This window comes from Vanellus vanellus (genome assembly GCF_965231255.1).
Source record: "Vanellus vanellus genome assembly, chromosome: 3".
NCBI classification, from domain to species: Eukaryota; Metazoa; Chordata; class Aves; order Charadriiformes; family Charadriidae; genus Vanellus; species Vanellus vanellus.
This window is the reverse complement of record NC_138907.1, coordinates 56,752,558-56,772,072: the sequence shown is the minus strand read 5'-3', so window position 1 is coordinate 56,772,072 and position 19,515 is coordinate 56,752,558. Positions and strand designations below refer to the sequence as shown.

The following is a 19,515-nucleotide window of genomic DNA, read 5'->3' as shown; positions in this document are numbered from 1 at the left end:
TTAGCAACAACTAAAATAATATGTGCTCTCAACGTTATTCTCACACTAAATCCAAAACGCAGCAGCTACTAGAAAAAAAAAAAATAACTTTCCCAGCTGAAACCAGGACACTGAAAGCACAGCCCTGGGCGCTCAAATGTTTATCTGCGCTGGTGAGCGAAAGGGTCTGAGACCATCTGAAAGATTAATTATGATCCTTTATTTTGCATGGTCTTCTGTCTCTCAACTAGCGATCAGCCAGGTAAAGGCCCTTAACAGATGTCAGGAACTGGGTAAGGGTCTTCCTGGCTGACTATGATTTGAATGATGCTGAAGTTTTTTGCTCACGGCTTTTTACAGTAGACGGGTTTAGTCATTTCATTGCAGATGAAAGACGAGTGCAAAATTCTGTTATCTCGTTTTCTTCTCGTTTCTTTTTATAAGCTCTGGTTTGTTCTTATTTATGTAGTAAAAAACCCCGTTTTACTGAGAAGTAGGAGTTAAAACGATACTATGTGATGTCGTATGCTTTGCTCTGTTGCCTTCCTGGATTATAAATAATGCAGCAGCTTTCTCTTTCCTTTCCAACCGTACTGCCCCGCGGTGGGCTTGTGATGAGCTGTTTGGCGTTCTGCCGGTTTAAAGGCAGCAAAGGAGATCCTTCTTCTCCAGGGACGTGGAGTCAAAGGCTCCTCTGTAGCTGTTCTGGGTAGCCGAAAACTAACAAGTGTGTATAGTTTAGGAATGCTTCCCTATATCTGCAGCTGGTAACCTGCCCGGCCAGACCTCTGTGGATCAGAGGAAGTTTTGTGCCGCTGGAAGCAACAGATTGTGCGCTGCCCTTTTACCCTGTGACCGCGGGGACACTGCTCTGCCCAGCAGCGGGGCAGCCCGGGGCCCGGAGCCTTCCCGGGTGCGATGCAAAGGCGTAACCATTGACTGGAACCCACTGGCAAGCGGTGGTGAGGCTCGCTCACCAGCAACCAGACTTTGGATTAGACAGGATGCCACTCCCAAAGCTTTGGCCACTTTTTGGCTTCCTCTCGCAAAGTACGCATGTAGGGGGGAATTTCTGGCCGGGAAAGGGCAGCCCTTCTCTGGTGTGTCACCTTGTGGCAGTGGCAGAGGCGCTCTTGGGATAACCCCAACCTGCACCTGCAGAGCTGTCTGCAGCATCCAAAGGGTCCCAGAGGTTAACCCCTCCTTGCAACTCCAACCCTCCCCTCTGCCTAAAAGTGGATCTGGGGCACGTTTGTTTGCAGCAAGGTGAGGAACAAGCAGGGGAAAACCTCAGGTTTCTATTGGGAAGCGCCTGTCGGTCTTTGCTGTGGACAGGCTGTGCGTCTCTGTAGCAGTCTTTCAATCGAGGTGCCAGTAGGTTGGGTGTTTGCTTTGGTTTTCGATATTTTACTGTAGTCTCCCAGAGTAGGTTCCCTCAGGTGTGGAGGTGTTTGAATGAGGCTTTGCAATGTCAAGTCATTATGCACAATGTTGATGTTTTAAACATTTTTTTCCATGTGGCCCTGAAGGTCAGAAATTTGCCAGATGCAGGGGAATGAGGTTAAAATAAGCATCCCTGGCGGAAAAATTCACTTGCCCCAGAATTCATATGCCATTTTCTTACTGCCCGGTGTTGTGGATCCCTGCCAGAGTGGGTTTGACTAATCTTTGCCTGTGACTCAGAACTGAGATGTATTAGGAACCTCTTTTTTTCTTCTTTTTTTTTTTTTCTTTTCTTCTTCTTCCTTTTGAAAAATGAAGTGAAAGTTTATCAACCTGTGCAGTTAAATGAGAGCCCTGCCAGCCAAATGAGGAAGTAAAACCTTCCTATAGAACGAGCTCTAACCTGCTCACTGCACTTATTTGCTCTCAGCCTTGCCATAAAGCCTCTAAATACGGGACGACGACTTCCTTGTGAGCCCGGTCCTGCTCTGGATCCAGCTTCTGGCTCACGAATGGTGGGGTGGTATCGCTGGGACGCAGAAATCGCAGCTGGCGGGTAAGGAGCCAATTTTGCCGTAAGCAAACGGGGCTACCTGTGCGCAGGGCTCGCGCTCTGGGGTGTTTGCTTTTTGGGTTCTGGCAAACACAGCCGGGAAGGTTGGGAAGAAAAAGGCAAATCCCTTCTTAGTCATCAAGATGACAAATGACTGCTGCTATTAAGAGTTTGTGTGCATCTCTAATTTATGAGAGTAAAAATTCGTATTTTCCTGAAAGCAGAGCAGCCCATCTTCTCTCAGAGACACGGCTCGTGGAAGGGCTCAGATGGGCTGGTGGGCTCAAGTGGTTTGCGGCGTGATTCTCAGGGACAGAGGAGGAAGAAGAAACAGCCCAGACCTAAGGTGTGAGGGGGAGCACTGTCACGGCAGAGGGCTGTTGCTGTCCTCCTGGTGTCCCTCAGCATGGACATGCCTAGTTTAGAGATAGACCCGAACCTGCTCTGCCTCAACCAGTGCCAGGTCTGGCTGGGGCTGTGTTCCTCTCTGTCCCTGCTGCCACCACTCGGGCAGGACGGGGCTTTGGGGGGGGCTTTGAGGAGCCTCTGCTCCCCCTGAGTCAAACCGGTCCTTACTGTGGTTCTGTGGAGTGAGCGAGGCCGCTGGAGGTGCTGCTTAAACACACACCTGCGGGGCACATGGTCCCGCTCTGACTGTGCACAACTGGAGCAAACACCTGGTGGAAGGACTAGGCAAAAATTATTCTTTAAAGCCATTCAAGATGAGGAATTAGAATATAACCCCTACTTTTTTTTGGAAAGTTTTTACAAGAAGTTTGAATTATTATTTTCTAATCTTCCAAATGTGTCAAAATATAGAAAAGAGGGAAGACCCTGACAGGCCTTTCAATATTTGGAACTCGATGATCTTCAAGGTCCTTTCCAACCTAAACCATTCTATGATTCTGTGATTTTGGTCCAAAGTATTTTTTTTTAATAGCTAAAACGTTAAGATTAAAATAGAATTTCGGAAACATGGCTAAAGCCATACCCTCTGTGTGTGTGTGTGTGTGTGTGTGTGTGTGTGTATGCCAGAGGGGACACGCCACCGCAGGCAGAGAGGAGTGCTTTTTAACCTAGAACATAGGATGGGCACACGATTACCTGTGGATAAATTTAGCCGGGAAATGAGAAGACTTTGGCTCTACAGTGGAGGGAAAACAAAAGCAGCTTCTCAACAGGGTCTCTGAGGTGATGGGGAGGGAGGAAAGTGGCAGGAGGAAATGGGCAGGAGGAAATCCAAGTAATTTGAAAACAATAGTCATAAAATTTATAAATGGGATTTCACAACCTGTTTAGCTGTCATAGTAAAAGCTGGACTCTGTCATACACGTTTTCTCTTGTCATAAGCTTTTGTGCTGGTTATAAGCAACCAACTGACCTGTTGGACTTGGGCACGCTACTGACTGTTTACTAGCGTGTAAGCTAGTGATTTTATTATCCTTGAATTCTCTCTTTAGGAGGGTGACCTCAGTGTTGGCTGTAACCAAGGCTTTTATCTCAGGGGTTCAAACTTTTTCTCTCTGTGGTGAAAACCCTGCAGTCACAGTATTACTCACTTATAATAATTGGCCAAGCAGCAGCAGAAATCCAGTGGTTAACTTTGCCGAACTAGCGCGTTGCTGGTGATGGCTGATACTGCGCCGTCTCCACCCCAGGCAGCCACCCAGAGCTCCAGCCTTTCCTGCGCCTTGCCCCAGCTCCCCAAGCTGAGGGGGGTTCAGTGCTCGTGCAGAAGGGCCAAGCCTTGCAAAATGCTGCCTGTCAGGAAGCAAAGGCTGCAGCCGCAGACCACGGGCCTGGGGGCTTCCTGGGATGGGGCTGGGAAAGCGATGTGGTGAGCAGCCTTCATCCAGCAGGTGCTCGCCTGTGGTGCTGCTGCTGGGTGCGTGCTGCGAGGCGGACGTGGCCTCTGCAGATGGAAAAGTGTCTGGTAGAATTGTGATGGTTTGAATTGAACCTACTTTCTGATGAAATCCAGGACAAACGTACACATGACACAATGTGATGTGAACGTGGGAAGTTGCTCTGATATTAAGAAAGAAAAAAAAAGAAAGAAAAGAAAAAGCATCAGAATAGATAGAAGGACATTTAAAAAATAGTAGTGATGGGTATTAAAATATGTATTAAACGTTTTCTTTTCAACCTGATGACAGGTAGCAACTAAAGTTTTTAACTTACAATAATTTATTAAAATAATTTAGACATAAAAAAATATAATCAAGTAGTACCTGTGATAAGTGTTTGGAGCCACTGACCGCACACCTGGAAGCAGGGTTTGTTACATCGCCAGCCCAGCTGCGACAGCTTCAGCTATTTTCAGGTACAAAGATATAATAATGTATTTCAGTAGTTATTTCAAAGATGAGAAACCATTTCAGTAATAAAAAAGCAGGCAAATTCCTTTTCATCTTCAGTCCATGAATTAAAAGCAAGGATTAGATGTAAGAACTGCGACACTTGTGGAGTGCGCTGTGAGGAAAACCCGTCAAGCCTACAGCTAAAATAAGCAGCATTTTCGTTTAGATAGAAAAATACACATGGTAACTGCTTTCCCCTTATGTATGTGACATACTTAAGGTGTTTTTTATTTTACTGATGATATTTGTCACTTTTTAATAAAGTGCCAGATTTCTTCCCCAGGAGAATACCTGGAAGTTATAAGGCTGTTGTAGAAAAGTAAAGGTCAAAGTTGTATGAGGTGGGGTTAATAACTAATTATCAGTTTTTCCTACTGAACGAATCGGTTTTAAATTAACCGAACCCAATGCAGGTTTCTTCCCCATAGGCCAGGGAGCCCCTTAATGCCTCGGGGAGGAGCTGCACTCACGGTCCTCTCCCGTCTCCCTGTCTCCAGTCCCCCTGTGCCTTCCTACAGATGGTTTTGGCTTCTGAGCTCCTGGGGTGGCCCATTACTGGGCAGGGAGCAGCCGGCGGTGTGTGGGGCGGGCTGGGAAGGGGAGCCGGTGGGTGAGATGTGGTTATGGCTCTGGGCTCATCGTGGAGGTAGTTGTTTGGTCAGACAATCCTGCGTCATTTGCTGGCCGCAATTAGTGAAAAGAAGTGGGCTGTCCTTGCATCCTACATGTGGGTGGACGAACCAGCCACAGCTTTTATCCAGGTGGCATCAATAATTGCAGAGGTGTGGTGAGAGGAGCATTGCTGCAAGCACGCCAACAGTGGCCGAAGATGTTTGGCTTGATGGATGAGTGGTCGCCATGTATGTCCTGCTCTTGCCATGCTTGTTGGGCTGAAGCAGCTCTGGGTATGCCTGTGTCTGCTGCCCATCACCTTCATTTACTGGGTAGACCAGAAATGTAAATAGTGCAGTTCTGGAGAAGCCTGAAGTAGCTTTCTGCTACTTCTGCACCCTCATTTCTGAATTACCAGTTTCTCATGACAATAAATCTAAGTGAAATCAAAACGCTTTTCTGATTGCCTGCTTCCAATCACTGCCCCAGCAGCTTTCGAAAAACAAGCCTCTTCTCTGAATATAAAAGCCCTCAGTGACATAGCAAATAACAGGAAAAGAGTAAGTTAGGCATCATCGGAACAGATGAGTGACAGAATTTCATAAGGTATGTCTGTGTGTACATGCACGGACACATACAAAACTATAAAAACAAAGTTCAGAGTTCCCGGCTACTTTGCAAACAACTTGTTTCCTTAAATCACTCAATGAATTGTGCTATACTTGTTAGGTTGCTATGGCATCTGAGCTCATCCAACAACATTCGACAGATTTTTATCTGCGGCTCACAAACCACACTGAGCAAATTGAAAATCCCCGGTTACACCGTCCTTCATATCATTTCCTGTGAGATAAGTCTGAAGAACAAACTTACGCATACAGCGTGTCGCTGTACAGACAGGCTTGCATAGCTCATGAAGTAGGATGACACCTGTCTGACATAATGCCTGGAGAGTGACAAACGTGGCACGGGACACTCCAGTGCTTTTATAAATAAGAGTGGAGCAGAAAAGCGCTGAAATGTTGAAAGAAGACCGGGCAGTCTCTTCAGTGAGAAGCCAGCAGATCAGGTGGTCTCTTTGCTGTGCACTGGGCAAATAACTGAGATCGCACATTCTTCCTTAACGCTTGGGTTGTGTTGTTTCTAGTCTTTCCTGCACCTAAAGCTGATGCCTGTTGGACAAGACTGGGAAGACAGGAGCACTGGGTTTAAAGGAACGTAAATGCCTGCTAGGATGGCACTGGCCAGTTCACTTTCTAGCAAGCCAGTGCCACCACGCTCCAGAAAAGTTCCTACAGCGGGGGTGGAAGTGCACCAGAGCAAGCTGGATTTTTTCTGCAAGCTGGGCTATGGTAAGCAGGACATCTGCAAAGTGCTGGAGAACCTGGGCCAAGAGGCCCTGGAGGATGATGTGCTGAAAGAGCTGATTCGGATGGGGAGCAAACCTCAAGCTCTGGAGAGCCAGGCTCAAACTTCCCAGCTAAAACTTGTTGCCCGTGGATCATGTAGCACTTCACAAGGGTCAAAGTTGCTTGGAGAAGACGAGAGTGATTCTTCCGACCACTTGAGACCCATTGTGATCGATGGCAGCAATGTTGCAATGAGGTAAGCTCTGTCTCCTAAAAGGGAGCTCTTTTCCTCTGAAGCTTTTGACTTTTAAAGCTGATGGCTCGAAGTGTGTTTTTTCTTCAGGTGAGAGGTGCATCGATGTATTTAATGTATAATGTATGAACCACTGCTTACTCTTGTTCTTTGGCTGAGGCACAGCTTCTGGGGACCTGCTATCTCTATGCCCGCAGATACACATGCCAAATGCAATCACTGGCTTGCTCTGCATTTTGACCTTTTATAACCCACCAGCTAGCTAACCACTGCTGTTTATGGCAGGATGATTCAGCAGCTCTCCCTCCCTTTTAGTTCGCCATTGATGTTTCCCTGCCTTTTCAAATGGGTACCTACAATTTCTGAACCTGTATACTGAGGTGTTTCCAGGAAAAACTGATGACCAGATAGAACAACCCAACTAGCTTAAGAAGGAGAGGGAAAATAAAGATGGGTGGCTGCCGTTCCTAACAACATCACAGTTGTACTGTTTTGCCTTGCAAGTAAACCCCAGCATTGTTCCCTGCTTGTATATTTTTGTTGGGTTTCGGTTTGGCTTCATTTTATTGGAAATATAAGGAAATCAATAGTTGACTTTTCTACTAAATAGCCTTGTTTCTTCCTCAATTGAGTCTGTTTCTGGGAAAGAGTGATAGGACGATAGCGATAGGATGAGGGGGAATGGCTTTAAACTAGAGGAGGGCAGATTCAGATTAAACATTAGGAAGAAGTTTCTCACTTTGAGGGTGGTGAGGCACTGGAACAGGTTGCCCAGAGAGGTTGTTGAGGTTCCATCCCTGGAGGTGTTCAAGGCCAGGCTGGACGTAGCCTTGGGCAACCTGGTCTAGTGAGAGGTGTCCCTGCCCATGGCAGGGAGTTGGAACTTGATGATCTTCAAGGTCCTTTCCAACCTAAACCATTCTATGATTCTATGATTCTATGACATCTCATAGCAGCCCATGCTGGCCAATTTCATTTCCTAAGCAGTGTCCTGACACTGTGAAAGCACTCGTACTGATGGGGAGCCTGGCACGTCCCTGTCGATGGGAAGTTCAAAGACAGCAGTGGGATTGGCCTCGGCTTACCCGAGCAATATGAACACCCAGAGGCCCTAGCAGTCAAGAGTCCAGGACGCACTGGCTCTCCACTGCTTTTCCCTGTTAACTTCCCTTCCCGCTCAGCATGGCCAAGCCCATCCTCGAAGGCTGGGACGGGCCAGAGGAGGGCTTCCTCCTTCGGTTAGCTTTGGTGTGAGGTGAGATGGGACCACATTACCCCTGGTTAGAGGGCAAAGAGGACAAGCACATCCAGAGCAACTGGAGACTAAGTAAATTATGCCATCTTCTGGATGAAGGGAGAAATCCCATCTGAAAACAAGGGCTTCCTCGGTCAGGGCAGCTCACGAGCAGTGAGAAATACACAAGGGTGATGAAATGCTGGAACAGGTTTCCCAGAGAGGTGGTAGATCCCTCATTCCTGGAAACATTCAAGGTCAGCTTGCATGGGGTTCTGAGCAGCCTGATCTAGTTGAAGATGTCCCTGCTTATGGCAGGAGGGCGGGACTAGATGACCTTTAAAGGTCCCTTCCAACCCAAACTATTCTATGATTCTATGAACAGAGCAAAATTGCTTAGCCTTGGCTGCACCATGAGCTTGGTAGCCAGGTATTAGGGTCTCCTGCTCCCATTTGCATTTTCACCCTAGACCCTTCTTAGGGTGTCCTTCTTGCCTCTCTGCAAAAGGAAGGAGGACCCATTCAGGCAGAGTGGCTGAGCTGAGCACCTACCCTTTCATTGCGTTAGGGGCAACGCTACCCCTGACTGGCCATGTGCTCCATTCTCTTGGCCCAACCTTGTCCTCCCCGATTTACCAGGGCTTTTTTTAGAGCAGGCAGAGGTGGACAAGGCAGAAAACAGCATTGTTTCCAAGATGGCAGAAGATGCACCTTTGCCACTGAGCAGGAGGCCCAGAGTAGGTTGGTGGCTAATGAGAGAGTGCTTGTTTTGAGCTTGGAGTATGCTGAGAAAGCTCCGAGACCATCCTGCTGCATGAGCCCACGCACGGGAGCTTGCTCGACAGAGATTATGTAAACCAAATGTCATTACAGGTATGTGCAGCAGATGGCTTGAGCCAGAGTGCCGTATCACTTTCCTAGACCACATGGCCACCTAAATGGGTTTTCAAGAAGCCACCCATGCTTCTGGCATATAAAATTTAAATCTTTTTCTGGAATAATTTCCAAAATTTTAGGCTGAGAGATGTTTGCCTGCTAGATTATTGAAGGCTAGTGTTCTGCCATGGATTCCTCATCTTTCACCTGAAAGGAATCAGAAGAATGTGAAGTTTCAAACAGGCAAAGGTTTTAGAGCTCCTCTCAGACATTCCCAACCTCTGTCTTGATAAAGTTAAAGGCCATTTGGCACGATGGAGAAGACTATTGAGCTTGTTAGTTCATACTGAACAAACACAGCCTGGATGGAACTGCTTTCCTCTCCTAGATGCCTTTCCAGAGCGGTGCTGAATGACATTTACTTTGGCTAATGGGATGGACTCGGTGAGTGCTTTTGGTATCCTTGTTTTAATTTTTCTGGTTTGCTCCTGTCAGATGGAGAAGGGCTGTTTGCAGCATAGTCAGGGAAAAGGGATGTTAGGTTTCCTTGCCATGAAAACTTCATCATCATCAACACCAACAACCATAAAAGTGCAGGAGAAGCAGCAGTTTGGGGATGAAGCTGTCAAAAAGTTGAAGCTTGGCGAGGTGGTGTGTTGCTTGGATAGAGAAAAGCAGCTCGAGCATTTGTATTTCTGTCTTGGGACTGGCGTTTCTGGAACATTGCAGAATTGGTGTGGAAGGCCCATTGTGGAGTGCAAGGTTTTGCAAGGGATGTATATTCCCCAGGGTAATAAAGCGGGTGAGTTGGCGGTCTCTGATCATCAATCAGCCTGTCCGTAGAAACCGAATGGAAAACAACCTTGCCTCCAGCCAGTCTCACTAGTCAGATGTCTCAATACACTTTGCGTTTCCATCAGATGTAATGAGAAACTTAGCTGTCTGCCAGCCCCTCCATGGGAGGTGGGCAGGAGGGTTTAGCAAGGCTAGTGGAAAAAAATAAATTGAGTTGTGTTAATACGAAAAGGGAACTGTCATAACCCCACTCGCTGCACACCAAAGAGGCTATCTAGTTTAGCACGTGCACTTACACCCAGTTTTTAAGGCTTTACCTAGGCCAGTGGAGTTCTGCCTTAGGCTGTCTCCCTTCTGCCAAAGCTGTGGCTGATGCTGTGTCATGACCAGGTGGGGATGGGGCTATTTGACGTTTCCAAAAGGAATTCTTTTGACTAAATGTCTTCTCAAAGGCATTTGAATACCACAGTTTAAAAACAAATTGGTTTCTGAGAGAAGGGCCCTGCTGATCTGTGACCCAAGCGTGACATACCCTGTTGCTGACAGGACAGAGAGCGATGGGACTGAGTTCCACAGATCTGTCATCAGGCAACACAAATTGACCATGCAGGAGAATGAGAAGTTTTAAAGCCCCTGCTCCGTTGCACGGCAGACACGGTGTTCTGCTGTGTTGACGCTGCAGCGCACCGTGTGTGCACATACTATTTTAGATACGTGTTCCCCAGGTTTGGCTGTAGCCATACAGCAGCAACTGGATTAAGTGATAAAGCTGAGAAACAATTCCGGGTGCCTCTTCTTGCTTGTTCTGCTTGGCCTTTTGGCCGAATCACTTGTGCTTGAGTGCTTTATCTTCTACACTGGGGATACATCCAGAATTACTTTCCTAAAGCTGACAAGGTTGTATGTATGTATGAGTAGTCAATATTAAAGCAGGCTGCTGTTGAATTTTGTTTGAGTCACTGGCATTAAAGTTGTACCTAGACTTCCCTTTAAAGGCAGTTATCTGAAAAAGGCATCTGCATTTGCAATTCACCTGTCCAGGTGACTTTATACCTATCCTGGGCAGATCTTGTCCTTGAAAACCAAACAGAACAGTTGCTCTAAGATAGACTTTAGATGTGTCCAGCACTTCAGACCATTTATTATTGGTGGGTTTGTTGTTTTTTTTTTTAAGACTACCTATTGCCTAGGTAGCTATTAATAAACAACCAGGGTTTTCCTCCAAACTGTACTGTTTTTCATTTGTGAACACCATTCCAGCACTGAAACTTTTATTCAGTGTAAGATGGAGCTTTGATTATGAGATTGATGTAGGCAGAACCTACACTTGAATTCCTGGGGGATGGTGGGGAGAGAGGCATTTAAGGCAGCAGCATCATCGTTGACTTGGTCTGTCACTGCAGGTAGGTGTAGTAACCAAGAGAGCCTTTTACAAGTACGTTCTGCAGAGGTGAAAGCCTGAGTGAGACTGTGGTGATATTATCCAGAAAGCTCAAAGTACAAGGATGAGATTTCTGTAGATACTGTGAGGGCATTTGTCCATTTTAGGACTTTGTGTAGAGTTCGTTTTTGTTTCCTTGTGCAGAGGTAGTTAAAAAATTATCTTCCTTTACATGTGCACTGCACTGTAGTCAAATTTTAGATAAGAGAATGACAAGGAGTAAGAACTTTCAGTGTGGGGGGGGAAAACTCAAGAAGGATATCACTCCTAATTGTTTTTCTTGAGGTGGTTTTCTGTGTCACTTGAGTCACAACAACCCCGTGCAGCGCTACAGGCTTGGGGAAGAGTGGCTGGAAAGCTGCCCGGCAGAAAAGGACCTGGGGGTGCTGGTTGACAGATGGTGGAAAATGAGCCAGCAGTGTGCCCAGGTGGCCAAGGCGGCCAATAGCATCCTGGCCTGTATCAGGAATAGTGTGGCCAGCAGGACTAGGGAAGCGATTGTTCCCCTGTACTTGGCACTGGTAAAGCTCCACCTCGAATACTGTGTTCAGTTTTGGGCCCCTCACTACAAGAAAGACATTGAAGTGCTGGAGCGTGTCCAGAGGACGGCAACGAAGCTGGTGAGGGGTCTGGAGAACAAGTCTTACGAGGAGTGGCTGAGGGAACTGGGGTTGTTTAGTCTGGAGAAACAGGTGAGACCTTATTGCTCTCTACAACTACCTGAAAGGAGGTTTTAGCGAGGTGGGGGTCGATCTCTTCTCCCAAGTAACAAGTGATAGGACAAGAGGAAATGGCTTCAAGTTGTGCCAGCGGAGGCTTAGATTGGATGTTAGGAAAACATCTCTTTACCTGAGAAGTTACCAAGCACTGGAACAGGCTGTCCAGGGAAGTGGTGGAGTCACCATCCCTGGAGGTATTTAAAAGATGCATAAACGTGGTTTAGTGGTGGTGTTGGCTGTGTGAGGTTGATGGTTGAACTAGATGATTTTAAAGTGCCCTTCCAACCTATACATTTCTATGATTCTATGAATATTGATAATGCTCCAGAACCCGCCTTGCCTGTATCCTCTGCAGCACCTGTCCTAGGGTTTTCCTACTTCTTTGTAGGAAAATACACCCACTAGAGCAAGATAAAGATGGCACTGATGTCCACTGAGATCTCGTCCCTTTTTTGGTGTCCTGGGTTAGGTGTTCCGTATTTCCCATCCTGCCTCTTACAGTTTTGCCTCCCCCACAGTTTGACTACTGTTTCCAAGAGAGGTCAGCAGCTGAATGATCTTCGATCATGTTTGCAGCCGCCTCAGACATTAAAATCTCTAATGTCACCTACCACAGAAGAAAATTCCCACATCTTGTTTCTCATAGGAGACCCTCATGGGTTCCCGCTTGTGGTGGAAGAAACTCTCACTCCTCAAATCACTATCAGACAAGGCACGTGAAGGGTCTGACACAGCCTAAGATCTTGCTGGTACTTTAGGGCCCAAGTCCATCCAGATACAGAGGGAAGTAGCAGGCAGGTCATAGAAATGGGGGAGAGGATACCTCTGGTTTTAAGTATCCAAACTGCTCCAGATAGCAAGTTGCTGGTTCTGCTGGAGGAGGTCTTTGGATCTGTACAACCGGGACGCCCTGCCAGGTTATTTTCTTGGAAACTGGTGAATGACACAAAAGCTGTTTGTTTTGCCTTTTCATTACTAGCTCAGTTAAAGAGAACTCTAAGCTTCTTGAAAGCTTTGCCTCACCATCCTCCTCCTTTTTTTTTTTTATAGTCATGGAAACAAAGAGGTATTCTCCTGCTGGGGGATCCAACTGGCAGTGGATTGGTTTCGAGAAAGGGGGCACACGTACATCAAGGTTTTTGTCCCACTCTGGAGAAAGGAGCCCCCTCGACAAGACAGTCCAATTGCTGGTAGGTGACCATCCTGGGCATAATTTGGCAACCATTAGGTGCAGTGTAGAGGCAAGGAGTGTGAAGAGTCCAGTACAGTTTTGCTCTGTAAAGACAAGCACAGCGCAAGATGCATTTCAGGATTACATCACTTAAATTAGTCATTAATTTACTGCTGCACGCTCCTGGCTAGCAGCTACGTTACACTGCGTTGAGCCTTCTGCTTTAGAAGCACAAGTTACTGCCAGCTGAGTTAAAGAAAGAGCAAGTTTGTCAGCTTGCAACAAGTCTGCAGAACTTTTAAGGCCAGCCAGGAGGCAACAGCATCATTTCACACATTATCCAATGGCAGCAGTTTCAGAAGCGTTCACTACTGCATGACTATTGTCTGTTAGCCTGTTACCCCAATACAGGAGCTACGTGGGTTCCTCTCCCAGGAGAAGGAAACGCACCATCTGAAGTTTGTGGAGGGTGGTGAGATTTAGTTTGGATGGAACTAGATCTGCCAGATGTGTGCCAGCAGCTTGGCATCTGCAGCTGCAGATGAGGCGGCTGGGGATCTGTCTTTCTGTGTAGCACTAATGACAAGAAGCCAGAGTGTCCTCAACAGCAGGAAAAGAAGTTTGTTTATTTATTTATTTTATCCGGCACATTTTATCTCCTAGTAACACTCATACCAGGGCTGGTTATAAGCCTTCTAGCACCTAGTGGGGTGAAAAGGGAACTACAGCGGTTCAGCGTATCTCTGGTGTAGAATTCAAGCCGTCCTTCTCTGGATAAGGTTTAAAAATAAAAAAGGTATCTCAAATTTTAAGATTAGATACTTTTGTAAAAGACCTAATTTTCAAGCTGCCAAACAACCACCAGATATCAGTGTATCTGAAAATCGCACAGCTTTAAGGTGCCTACAGTGCTGGAATATCTTTAGATTCCTGTAGGCTTCTAGCATGCATTTGAGACCTGGTCATTACTAATTCATTATTATTTTAATTTTTATTTTCTGCCAACCACCCCACCAGATCAGCACATTCTTGAAGAGCTTGAAAAGCAGTCGATCCTTGTGTACACCCCATCCCGGAAGGTGAAAGGCAAGAGGGTAGTTTGCTACGATGATCGCTATATAGTGAAAGTTGCTTATGAGAAAGATGGAGTCATTGTTTCCAATGATCATTACCGGGATCTCCAAAATGAAAACCCCGAGTGGAAATGGTTTATTGAGCAGCGACTACTCATGTACTCTTTTGTCAGTAACAGGTAAGAGGCAGTTGTTCAACAATCTTGAATTTAAACTTTATGGGCCAAGTCAGCTCCAACATCAGCGCACCTCCCACTGGTAGCAGAGTACACAAGCTTTTTCTCTGAAAGGAATTTACCGCAGATTTTCTTATCTCATTTCTTTAGTTCCTGTTCCTTCAGCTTTGATCTTAAACGCCCCACGTCACTCTTCAATGAACTTCTCTGTTTGAACGGCAGCAAGAGTGACCAGCTTTGCTGATCCAAACTGGGATGTTAACCCAAGGCTTGGTATTTTTTAATTTCTATTTCCCATAAGAAACCAAATTACATCCATGAGAGAAGGCTGGCTCTCTGGCAGTATTTTTAATTCCTCTACAAAGCAGAACAGTTCTTTTTCCTGTGATTTTGTAATCATAACTTTCTAGAAGAAGAGAGACAAGAAGCTGGTCTGTCTGGCCCGTAACCATCCCCACTGGGGAAGGTTTTCATTAAGGCACTTGCACCGTGCCCACGAGGCTGAGCTGCATGCTTCTCAAACCAGTACCTACTAACCTCGTCTGAGTTTCCTAGCAGCCGAGGTGTTTGTCAGGCACCAGTTTGGCTGGGGAAATGCGCTCGGAGACATCCAGTGTGCATGGACGACTGCGAGCAGAGATGCTGACTCACACAGCGGCTCTCTCCATGGGTCAGGATGGAGACTCGGCTCTCCCACCACCAAAATTGGGTGGGAGTGCTTGGCACTGGGTTTCATTTTCCTTGTAACATTGTTCACAGAAATGCAGTCGCTGAACATCAGCATACTGTATTTCTCAAAGCTCTGGCCTGTCCAGCTCCATCCAGCCCAGCTCCACCAGGCTTCTTCCCTAATTACTAATGGGTTACAAATACTTATATGATATTTTCCTTCCTATTTCATAGGGATTCCCAGACCTTTTCAGAACCCTTCCTTCAGAAAGTCTAGCTGTTACTGTAAGGCGCGTTTGAGTAGTTTCAGTAGGACTTTCTTGCACAGCTTTGGGAACCTCTCTAAAACCACAGCCTGAAGTTGGAGGTTTCAGTCCCATTATGTGGATAACCAAATTCCCTGAGTGCCTCCCTTCCCCTCCTTCCCGCGACACCCTTCATCCGACAGTGACTTGTTCCATGGGTGAGTGCAGTGCAGATTCATTTGCGAACAAGTCCAGAGACGCTAATTAGTTTTCTTCTTGAAGCACCACATTCAGGTACTGGCATAGAAGAATAAACCGTTTTATCTGAGCGTTTTGCAGACCTTGTACCAGGAAGCTTTTACTGAATCCTTGAAAAAAGGCTGGGCTTGTTTATCACACCATGTGCGTGATCAGCTGTAGCTCTGAATTGACTGCTGGCTTTTTAATCCTTGTTCTCCTGCAAGCATTTAGTAAGAGAAAAGGGAAGGGAGCTGATGGTGAGGACCACAGTGCTGGTACCACAGAAGAGTGTGCTCCTGCTGCTGCTTCAGAGAAAAAGGAAGGATGCTGCAACGGCTGAGACCACTGGTTGGCTGGAGCTACGCCAAGTCACCGTGCTTTCCAGTTTTTTAAGTTGCTAGGAAAAAAACCAACAACTACATGAAGCTGAAGCATTGTTGTCTTTGCAGGCGGGAGGGCACTGTGTCTAGTAACCCTGCCTGACTCCTGACGGCCAGGCCACAAAAGGATCACAAGGATTTTCTGCCCTAAGCTCATGCCACAAGCTGTGATGGCACTTTAGCTTCAAAAGCTTGAGGTATTTTTGTTACCCCCTCGCCCCGTGACTTTTTCCTTTTTCAGGTTTATGCCTCCTGATGATCCCTTAGGCCGGCATGGACCCACTCTTAATAACTTCCTCAGCAAAAAGCCAGTGCTTCCTGAACCAAAATGGCAGCCTTGTCCCTATGGTGGGTTTCTCTCCATGCTGTGAACTGCCACCCCTCTCCCTCCTGCCCCTTGCTTCCCAGCGGCGCTTTCCTTCAGCTAAGGGCAGGCACCGTGGCCACACGCTGTCCTGCTGCGTGCGGTGGGGCCTTGGGTCTGGGCTGCTCACGGGTGAGGTGCTTTTTTCCTCTCCTGGGTAAGTGGCTTCAGCCTCAACAAAGGCAGCAGCTGCTTGTGGCTACTCCATCCTCCCCTGCAGGCAGCACCCAAACCAGGTGCCCTGGCTGTGCTGACCCCCTCCCCCCCCCGCCCCGGCTCCCCAGCCTGCACACACTTTCGCCTTTGCAGCCTGGATTTGTATTGTGGCACCCAAACGCTTCCCCTCTCTGCCCTCCCAACAGCCTTCCACTCATCTGGAGGCTTCTCAGAGGTAAAACCCTATGCCTTTTTTTTTTTTTTTTAAAGCAACCTTTTGTCTGAGTATGGCAACCAGAACATTAATAAATTTCAGACACTTCCAAAATAGCAAGGACTTCCTTTCACTGCTGCTTCACCCTGCTGTTTCGGTCAGCAGTATTTAAATCTGAGGTCAAAAGTACTGAATTGGAAAGTAGCACTTCCCCTCTTTGCTGTTTGTGTTCCCCACGCCCCTGCAAATGCACAGAGCTGGGGAGAAGTGACAAGTATGTTAATTGATGTGGCTGCTAATGACGACCTCCTTTTTTTTTTTTTTTTTTTTTTTAATTCTTCCAGGTAAAAAATGCACCTATGGCAATAAATGCAAATTTTACCACCCAGAGAGACCCCATCAAGCTCAGCTCTCAGTCGCTGATGAGCTCAGGGCCAAAATAAGGGTCCCATTAAGCAGTGGGAAAGAGGAGGAGAAGCGTAACCGCTTGCTGTACAGGACAGGAGGAGAGGCTGCACCATCTGATGCCTGCACAGAAACCCTGCCAGAAGCCAGGGGCTGCGCAGGGGCTTGCTGCCACCCAGGGTGGTCCTGGGGAAGCTGTTCTGAGCAGCCATCCAGTGCCTGGGCCAGTGTCCCTGGCTCTGACTTGGGGCCGGACCAGCAGTTGCTACAGCCAGAGCTGCTGCGAGACCAGCCGCTCCTGGAGAAGATGTCAGCGCTGGCCATCAGTGAGGACACCTACAGCTACAAACGGTCCCTGCGTACCTCTCAGGACAGAGAGGTGATGGACAGCCTTCATTGCTGTGGTGACCTCAGGCACAACCCGTACTCGCTTCATCACCCCCATAACTTGGACCGCACCTGCCTACCGGGATATCCCTTCCAGCAAACAGTGCTCCCGCCTGCGCGGGGCAGGATGTGCCCAGATGCCAGCTGGCCCCAGGAGTGCTGCGGCATGCACGGCCTGGGTCAGAGGAGCCACTATGTCCCTGGCGGTGCTCAGCACACACAGGCCCTGGAGACTCAGTGCCATGTTTTGCCGCAGTCCGCAGCTCTTCCCCCTGATCCGCTTCACTTGTACGGCGAGCATCAGCTGCAGCAGCAGTGTCACCGTTTCCCCAGCCGGCCCCCGGGGCAACCCTTTCTGTTAGACTCCAGCAACGGGCTGGGCTTCTTCCAGAAAGCCCATGCTTACCCCGATGCCTCTTACGGTGACTACTGGTCCCCCTCAGCTGCTAAGCCACCATCTGCCCAGCAAGCAAACATACACAGGGACCTGTGCTCCCTTTTCCCTTACGACGAGGTGAACCACGTCATGGCTTTGTACCCCAATATCAAGGATATTGCTAGCTTGACTTTACTGATTCAAAGACACAGAAACTTGTGAAGCCTCCAGATCAAACATTTCCTGACAAAAAGATGCTACTCTGAGGCTTAACTAAGTGTTATTAAAGAGCTTTATGGCAAGGGTTATAGCTGTTCCAGGAGGACAAGTCTAAGCATCAACCAGCTACATCGCATTGATGGGGCATCAAGTCAAGGCAAATGCTGCCGGTCCCTGCAGCGGGATCTCATTCACCTCCCATGGAAGCGAATGGGAGGGCTTGGGGTAACTGGGCCTCTCACCTCACTGGTGACCAGTTTCAGGATGGCAGAGATCTTCATTAATGCCTTGAAATACTAGATATGTTTTTAAAGTCCTGACCTATTGTTCAACTCCTGTAAAAGAACCATACTCCATGGTCCCCAGTAAAGGCCTCTCCATAGACCTCCCACGACTACTTGCTCAGCAACTTAAAAAGTAATTTAGCCTATTTCCCCTAGCACAGGGCTGCGCTCTCTGCTAGAAGACATCTTTGGGTCCACATTATTGCCACATACAGGCCCAGCCCTCTATCAGTGAGCTTTCAAGGATACGCCTTGTGTTTATAAACCAATGCTGTGAACACAGAGAATCACTAGCAGGGATGGTGGAGGTACAGCAGAGCACCTGAAGATTGCAACAGGTACATTTCCTCAGGGATCTCGCACAACCTAAGTCCAATCAGGGAAGTCATCTTCAATGTACATCCTGATGTGGACTGAGGCCTCAGGGGTGTTAATTCAGAAAAGAAACCTGGATGATGCCAAGGGGGAAACAAAACAAACAAACAAAGAGCTTTAAAGTGTCTCCGTTGTATCAAACAAGAAAACTACTGTTGCCTTAACCCTTAATGACCAAACATGGTCCCATAATGCAATTGTAGAGCTGATTTATGGTTACGAACATTTAAACTCTGTTCTGTTGGGACACGTTTGATTTTCAGTAAGCTGTAAAGCTGCTAATCTCTGCATTATTCCACTGAATTCTTCAGGTTGTCATTCAAACATTAAGGTTGATCCTGAAGGTTTTTGGCATTATACCAAAGTTTAAGTATGTCAGCATGACATGTTTTAGAAATGCTTTAACACATTATAAAATGGTCATCTAAAGCACTTTATTCTGAACAATGTAATCTCTTTTTTTTTTTAATTTTTTTTTTTTCCATTCCTCTTAGCACTGATGCTTCATCAAGTCCAACATTCAGGTGGAGTTTAAAAACTCTCCCCCACTGCAATATCTCTGTTAGGTTCTTCTCTGAAGTACAGTCGGTGATGTTGGTCCCAGGCAGGAATTATACATGGCCGTCACTGACAACTCTGAATTCTCTTGCTTTCAAAAAGGTGACTAAGGAGTAGTAATTTACCTTCAGTGACATTATCACATGATGCACTTTGTGAAAGTGGTGGTACTTTAACCTGTTTGCCTCTGAAAAGCATCAGCAGCTTGTTTTTGGTGGTGGTGTTTAAAGAATCTTCAGGAAATAAGTATACCGTATGAGTTCAATCTATTATGGCCATGTGGTTGGATCCAAGAATTTCTAATTTGGAGTTTGGGGGTATGATTTATCTCCACAGAACATGGCAGTTTTTTCCATATGTCATGAATTTTCCACTAATTATAGTCATAATATATATATAATAAATTTATAAGCCATTCTGGCGATACAGTTATCCACTGCATATTACATAAAGATCAGAAATGACATTAAAACAGAACTATGGAATAAATGCCCCGTGAAACGCTTTGAAAGGTACTTGAGCTCTACATCCATCCTTAGTCGCGCTGAAATATGCCACGCACCACACAACACACTGAAGCGACCCGAGACATTTCATGGGTCAGATGCC

The 19,515-nt window shown here is 46.9% G+C and overlaps 1 protein-coding gene across 1 annotated transcript; it reads left to right on the top strand.

The window, feature by feature from the left end:
• Positions 1-6,169: 6,169 nt before the first annotated feature.
• ZC3H12D (zinc finger CCCH-type containing 12D) lies at positions 6,170-17,692 on the top strand (the record flags this gene model as incomplete). Its single annotated transcript, XM_082480715.1, has 5 exons — positions 6,170-6,552; positions 12,665-12,804; positions 13,803-14,037; positions 15,810-15,916; positions 16,647-17,692. 5 exons carry the CDS (start codon positions 6,170-6,172, stop codon positions 17,690-17,692), a joined length of 1,911 nt encoding a protein of 636 aa, XP_082336841.1.
• Positions 17,693-19,515: the final 1,823 nt, after the last annotated feature.